This window comes from Danio rerio, chromosome 16, assembly GCF_049306965.1.
Source record: "Danio rerio strain Tuebingen ecotype United States chromosome 16, GRCz12tu, whole genome shotgun sequence".
Classification (NCBI taxonomy): Eukaryota; Metazoa; Chordata; class Actinopteri; order Cypriniformes; family Danionidae; genus Danio; species Danio rerio.
In genome coordinates, this window is record NC_133191.1 from 47,303,880 (window position 1) to 47,311,977 (window position 8,098).

The window sequence follows — 8,098 nt, forward strand, 5'->3', positions numbered from 1 at the left end:
TGTCAACCTTTCCTGTCTATTCATCCCTATGCCAGGACTGTAGACAGACTCTGCACCAATACACAGAAACAAAGCTACACTCTTAATATTGTTACTGACTGTAAAATGTTTATTAGCGCATTTTACACTACCTGACAAAGGCCTTGAGGTTGATTCCAATTGTAAGAGAAACAAATAATAACTTGACTTCTAGTTGATCATTTGGAAAAGTGGCAGAAGGTAGATTTTTACAATAAATCATGTTCAACTGCTTCCCAATCATCACAAATACTGCAGAAGACCTATTAGAACCCACATGGACTCAAGATTCTCACAGATATCGGTCAAGTTTGGTAAAGGAACAATCATGGTTTGGGGTAACATTTAGTATGGGGGCATACGAGAGATCAGCAGAGTGTATGGCAACATCAACAGCCTGAGGTATCAAGACAAATGTGTTGCCCATTACATTACAAACCACAGGAGAGGGCAAATTCTTCTGCACGATAGCACTCCTTCTTATACTTCAGTCTCCACATCAAAGTTCCTGAAAGCAAAGAAGGTCAAGGTGCTCCAGGATTGGCCAGACCAGTCACCAGACATGAACATTATTGAGCGTGTCTGGGGTAAGATGAAGGAGGAGGCATTGAAGATGAATCCAAACAATCTTGATGAACTCTGGGAGTCCTGCAAGAACGCTTTCTTTGCCATTCCAGATGACTTTATTAATGAGTTATTTGAGTCATTGCAGAGATGTATGAATGCAGTCCTCCAAACTGATGGGAGTCATACACAATATTCATTCTTTTTCCACTGCACCATGACTTTATATTCTATACTGTACACTATATCAGTTGAATGACAAGACTTTTTTCTAAGCAAAGTCAGACCTTATTGTCTTATAATTAAATAACTAAAAATCAAGGCATGATCGTATTTTGTTTGGGTAAAATAAGCGTAATCTAGAGGCCTTTGCCTTTCATATAAGCCACTTCAGATACCAAATGATCAACTAGAAGTCAATTAGTGTTTGCTGTTCATAAAACTGGGATAGGTGACATGACTTTTTGTCAGGTACGACTGCATGATGTCTCAGTGCAGTCACCTCTAATAAATCAGAGACTAAGCTGAAGGAAATTGAATGAATGAATGAATGAATGAATGAATGAATGAATGAATGAATGAATATACAGCACAGTAAACATACAAACAAGACAGATGCATTTATAGAAAATTCCAGTCAGAGCAAAGGATAGATAGATAGATATAGATAGATAGATATAGATAGATAGATAGATAGATAGATAGATAGATAGATAGATAGATAGATAGATAGATAGATAGATAGATAGATAGATAGATAGATAGATAGATAGATAGATAGATAGATAGATAGATAGATAGATAGATGGACGGACGGACGGACGGACGGACGGACGGACGGACGGACGGACGGACGGACGGACGGACGGACGGACGGACGGACAGACAGACAGACAGACAGACAGATAGATAGATAGATAGATAGATAGATAGATAGATAGATAGATGCGGTCTAATACCAATGACACTGGACTGGATTTGATAATTGAATGTTTTATTGTATCGGTAGAACTGTGATGTTCAAATAAAAAAATTAATACAAATATTTTTCAAGACATCTGGCAATGATACTCTATTACAGACTATAGCAAACTGACTACATATGTCTGTTGTATATAATCATATAAATGCATATTCTGATTTCTATATTTAATTAGAAATACCCATGCAGGTGAGCAAACAAACAACTCAATATGATACGCAATATGGTTTCCACTCACAAAACAGCACAAAATTATAAGTCCCTTGGATATGAATGAACATACACTCTATACATTCCAATTTGGAAAAAGAGCCGGTTGAATATTGCGCCAATATGGCAAAATGATAAATCCACAAACTCTCAGATGCTGAGGACGGTTCACAATTAAACACACAGATTGTAGAATTCAAAAGATGGATTCTTACATCAGCAAAAATGTCCTGTGATTGAATAAATCGCCCTCAGATGACTTCACCAAAGATAGATAGTCCACAAGTATGCATGGTCCTTTTTTCGAAATCTGAATCTTCCTCCATTTGATCTTCATCTGGAGTTGAATATTTTGAGGCAGCGATTGAAAAAACTCCACTTCCAGTGCAGTCTCAGATATGCTGCTTAATCAAAGAAAGAGACACAATTCTTGATATCAACTAGGGTTGAGGCTGTGTTCTGTCTGTATTTATACGTGTGTGTGTTTGTGTGTGTACCTCAGTGTACAGTGGAGGAGGGGGGAGAGGATGATGAATCTGCATGAAGATTGGACTGTCATCCTCATCGTAATCATCCAGCAGAGGAATAAACGAACTATCCATGCGGTTGGAGATGTTGCTGTAGCTGGGTGGAGAAGACGGGAGTGACACGCAGGTACTAGAGGCGCTCTCCTGGCTGCTCATGCTGCTGGTGCGACTGTTCATGCCATTGTAGGGGATCGTCCCAATGACCAGGGGCAGTTCTAGGATCAGCTTTTCACTTCCTGGGATGTGCAAGTAGATCTAGATACCAGAGACAGAGAGAGAACATGTTAAACTCTGATCTGATTGAATATGAGGTGTCTGCATTGATTATTAAAGCAACACTTCACTTTTTTTTTTTTTTTTTGGAAATAGGCTCTTTTTACAAGTCAACAAGAGTTAAACAGATGAGTTTTGAAAGTTTTGAATCAAATCAGCCGATCTTCTGGTCTGACGGTAGAACTTTTAACTTAGCTTAGCATAATTCATTGAATCGGATTAGACCATTAGCATCGCCTTTAAAAAAACGTACAAAAGTCATGGTACGGCAGCAAAGTTCCTTGATTATTATGCTGCATAAGAGTATTGACCTTATTCTGAAATGAAAGAAGTGTGTTTACATAAGACACTTTTTTTGGCTTAAAATCATTGAAAGGGAATAAGACTGGTAGTCTTAAGCCATTAAGGTTCTAATGTCTACGCTTATTCTTACATGAAGAATATGGTAAATAGTTTCTAGACATATTGACCTAGAAAATTGCAACTTTACATTTCTTTTAGTCTAAGTATTTTTCTTAATTATCTCTACTTAGTAATTATCAAAACTTTTTGTTTCGAACAATGCTAATGGTCTAATCTGATTCAATGATTTATGCTAAGCTAAGCTAAAAGGGCTCCCTCCAGACCCGGAGATCGGCTAAATAGATTAAAAAAATGGTAAAACTCAAATGTTTAACTTAAGGAGAGTTGTAAAATTAGCCTATCCCCCTCTCCTCCCGAAAAAGGTGTAGATTCTTTAAGAATATAACTCACCCTTAGAGAGTAGTCGACGTGAATAATGTCACAGCCTAAGATGGTGGGCTTCAGCTTGGGCACACGGAGGACTCTGCCCTGCCAAATATCACCCATGCCAGAGATGATGTGGTTTCCCCTAACAGAAGTGAGTTTCTCTTCGAACACTTTGGTGCGACCATTGGCCAGGTAAATGTGCTTGGCTATGATGGCGGCTTTGGGAATGACAATCCGAGAGCTGGTGTTCTCGAACTGAGCATCGATGCAAATGTCTTCTCCTTCGCAGTAACCCTTGCGGCCTATGCTAGCAACTATTGAAACGCTGCCATCGGGAATAAACATGCAGGTGACTTTCTTCTGTTTCGATCCTTTAACCGGAGCCTACAATGAAGCAGGACGTACCAAATTACTATTTCATGTTTGAAATACATTCATATTTTAATAATATAAGTGACAAGTCTGGGATTAATCACCATGAGCTCTTGAGTGTTCACATCAATGGGTTCCACCACCTCGAAATATCGCTTGCATTCTGCAAACGTCTGGGATGATTTCTCCATGACTGCCCTCACGTAGTACTGGACTGAGCCAAACTTCCCCTCATAAGATGAAACTAAGCACCTAGAGATTTAGCATTAAAAATAATTATGTTAGAAATACACACACATATTTTTAGGATTAGTAATGATGATTTTCTAAAAGAAAACCCACCCTGACTGAGGAAGCTCGAACCCAAACATGAATTCGTATCTGTTTCCAGGCCTGAGAGTGATGGAGCCTTCATCATCTGTGGAGAAGAGATTGTTTTGAGAAACCTTTGAAACCCATCATTAAAATCCACAACATGTCTCACACAAATTTTCTCTCAAACACACTCAAAAAATGTTTATCAAAAAACTTGATTTTTAATTTAAAATGGCCCCCTTCCCACCCATAATCACTTAAGGTCAAGGTTAGGCCTTTGTCGTTAAACCATGATCACCACAAAACAATGGCTTTTCTAAACTAAACAGTTAATACTTGTTTTAAAACGTTTTAGTGACAATAAAAGTAAGATTTAAAGTTTATTCAGACTAAGCTAAGTAGCCTAGCCCTTATTTAGACAGTTGGTGCGTAACTGCTGCACTTTCTGCCTAGTCACTGTCATATATTGTAGATTTCTCAAATTTATTGCAACTTATTACAGTTTTAGTCAAGATAAATTTAGGAAAGCTGGTAGTTAATGCTGACCACCACAAATATCATTTGGAGAGTCGAACTAATTTATACGGCGTCCGGAAATTCCTGACAGGAAAAGTAGACTGAATTCACACGGAGCAGAGTTTGTGTCTCACCTGTTGTTGAATGATGATCAAGATGAAGAATTTCTTCATATTTCAGGTACTCAATCTCCTCGCTGCAGTGCAGTTTTCCCTTTTTATAATTGACTTTAGCGCATCCGACTCCGAACAGTTTGACGGCGGAGACCTTCAGCAGCTCCGCCACCTCCACGATCACCCGCCCGGCCACTTTATCTCCGCCGCTGTACGCGATCTTGTTTGGGTCACTCATTTGAACCTCGAAGGCCTTGGGTTTCTTCGTCAGTACGCCCATTTTTCTTTTTAAGCTAGTTTTTGAATAATTTTTACGATACTCAAATTAAAGGTACCTTCTGAGTTGTTTTAAAAGTGAATGAATCAGTTGCGCAACAAGCTCACCATTACGTTCTGATGTTATCTATTATAATACTATTTTAGATGTTTTGGAAATCTGTTGGTGACTATTCTGTCGGTAAACACTAAGTGGGAGTGGGTGGTTATATACTTCACACGGCCGCTCTGATGATGATGTGAGCTGGACACAGATATGGGCATCAGTGCTGGACACCCACATGCGCCCCGTGGATCGCCCCACGCGCGTCTCTCCCATAGGACGCAGGGGCTGTTTGCGTTCATTCGGGCCAATGACAGTCTGTCCAGAGCGCGTGGACAGCTCATGGGTAAGGGGCAGAAGTCGACTTGGAGGTGGAGTAATTATATGGAGCAGGGGTGGAGAATGAATGCGCACTGCATGGGCACATGATCCAAAACAATGTTATATGGACTCTCACACGTGTGGCATATGCATAATAGAGTGGGGTTCTTTATGCATAAGGAAGTTATTTGTTCCTAGCACCAAACATGTAAGTGTTTACGTACTGTTCAAACAGTAAAAGATCACGATTTTGGACAAACTAATTTAATTAGTATTTTTGCAAAATTACCCTAGAGTACCATGCAAATGCATGTTAAATATAAATACTGCCCCTGATACTGCCACAATAAGCTTATACCATAGTAGCAAATGGTTACTGCATTTGCAGTATGGTTCTAAATTGTTCTTCAGGTAATGCCAAGGTGCCCTGATACAGAATACCATGGCATCACCCTAAATCAAGGTATTAACTTGGTATCTGGTAAAAAAAAACTAGGTAACGCTTTTTTTTACAACCCGCAAAGTACCGCGTAAGTACAGTGAAATTACAGTGTACTTTTCTGTACGTACTGTGTAAGTATAATGAACGTATGTGTAGGTATGAGGGAACAAACCGTAATGCTTGGGTAAAAAGGGGGTAACAACCAGATGTTCATCACGAAAATGACCGCGTAAGTACAGTGAAATAACGGTGTACTTTTCTGTACCTATAGTGTAAGTATAAATAACGTTTACGTAAGTATAAGGGAACAAACTGTAATGCTCGGGTAATAAGGGGATAACAACCAGATATTTAGCATAAAAGGTACCGCGTAAGTACAGTGAAATAAGGTTGTACTTTTCTTTAAATTGCAAAAGAACAAACCATAATGTTTGCATAAAAGGGGAGTAACAATAAGATATCCATCACGCAAAGAAGTATATTAAGTTTACGATGTACATTTCTTCAAGTATTGTATACATATAAAGAATTATGCAAGGATGGTGACAACCTATTGCTATCTGCAAATGTACTGTATATGCACCTGCGTGAGTACATTAGTATTCTTATTCAGTGCTTGGGTTTTATATGGGGTGTTTAATGAATAAAAGGTTTACAACCTGTGAAATTATGAACACTTATTGTATACTGTATGTATTTTAAATCTGCAATTCAATATAAAATATATTTCCATACACTACTTACCTTATGTTTACTCGTCGATCTCACCAAAGCCATCAATGTCTCCATAACTCACTATCAACAAATAACTTTGCATGACATAGGCCTACCGTCAGGGTTCAATGCAGATTAAAACAGGCTCGCATCTTTACTGCTGTTGCACAGGGGGGCTAACTGTTGCATTTCAGTAAATGTATAGCTGATGCTTTATAGAAAAATCTAGTAATTTGGTCTTCAATCAATAAAAACTGCTGCTGTAGTTTACTCTGTTCTTAGTGTTCAAGTATACACTAGTATGTTAAAGTTCAGCTTCTTCCCTCTTTGTTCCCTGTAGTTAAAGGGTAAATACAGTATTTGTTCCCTCCTTGTTCCCTGTACTTACAGGGTAAATACCACATTTGAGGGTTGTAAATTAAAGTGAAGCTTTGTTCCTCCCTTGTTACCTGTACTTACAGGGTAAATACCACATTTGAGGGTTGTAAATTAAAGTGAAGCTTTGTTCCTCTCTTGTTACCTCCTTGTTCCCTGTACTTACAGGGTAAATACCACATTTGAGGGTTGTAAATTAAAGTGAAGCTTTGTTCCTCTCTTGTTACCTCCTTGTTCCCTGTACTTACAGGGTAAACACCACATTTGAGGGTTGTAAATTAAAGTGAAGCTTTGTTCCTCTCTTGTTACCTCCTTGTTCCCTGTACTTACAGGGTAAATACCACATTTGAGGGTTGTAAATTAAAGTGAAGCTTTGTTCCTCTCTTGTTACCTCCTTGTTCCCTGTACTTACAGGGTAAATACCACATTTGAGGGTTGTAAATTAAAGTGAAGCTTTGTTCCTCTCTTGTTACCTGTAGTTAAAGGGTAAATACAACATTTGTTCCCCCCTTGTTCCCTTTAGTTTACAATGTAAAATCTTAAAGGCAGTGAAATAAATATACAAACACACAATATATTTCTTCTTTACTTTGTAACCTTTATTTTAATAAATAAGCATTTTAAAAGACTTCATATTAATCAAACATTGTCTTGTCTATCATTGCCTATACTCATTCATTTTCTCTTCGGCTTTGTCCTTTTGTTAATCTGGGGTCGCCACAGTGGAATAAACCACCATCTTATCCAGCATATGTTTTACGCAGTGGATGCCCTTCCAGCTGCAACCCATCTCTGGGAAACATCCATACACACTCACTCACATGCATTCACTACGGACAATTTAGTCTACCCAATTCACCTGTACCGCATGTCTTTGGACTGTGAGGGAAACAGGAGCACCCGGAGAAAACCCACGCGAACGCAAGGAGAACTCCATGCAGAAACCTTCTTGATGTGAGGAAACAGCACTACCTACTGTGCCACCGTGTTGCCACCCAGCTGCAACCCATCACTGGGAAACATCCATACATACTCATTCACACACATACACTACGGACAATTTTACCTTACCCAATGTCACCACATATTTTTGGACTTGTGGGAGCACCCGGAGGAAACCCACGCTAACATGGGGAGAACATGCAAACTCCACACAGAAATGCCAACTGACCCAGCCGAGGCTCGAACCAGCGACCTTCTTGCTGTGAGGCGATTGTGCTACCCACTGCGCCTGCCTATACTCAAACAGCAAAATAACACATTATTTCCTTCCCCCTTTTTTTCTGGCATCTCTTGCTTGGCTTCCTC

The 8,098-nt window shown here is 39.2% G+C and overlaps 1 protein-coding gene across 2 annotated transcripts; it reads right to left on the reverse strand.

Moving 5' to 3' along the window:
• Positions 1-1,559: 1,559 nt before the first annotated feature.
• txnipb (thioredoxin interacting protein b) lies at positions 1,560-5,078 on the reverse strand. Of its 2 annotated transcripts, none has more exons than XM_073924901.1 (6): positions 4,641-5,078; positions 4,018-4,093; positions 3,780-3,927; positions 3,328-3,687; positions 2,272-2,556; positions 1,560-2,178 (listed from the first exon to the last, which is right to left on the reverse strand). In XM_073924901.1, exons 1-6 carry the CDS (start codon positions 4,897-4,899, stop codon positions 2,167-2,169), a joined length of 1,140 nt encoding a protein of 379 aa, XP_073781002.1. In that variant the 5' UTR covers positions 4,900-5,078; the 3' UTR covers positions 1,560-2,166. The 2 variants fall into 2 exon arrangements, with proteins under 2 accessions (XP_073781002.1, NP_001239433.1); NM_001252504.1 differs by having other exon boundaries at positions 1,560-2,175; positions 4,641-5,077.
• Between the last annotated feature and the right edge of the window lie 3,020 nt (positions 5,079-8,098).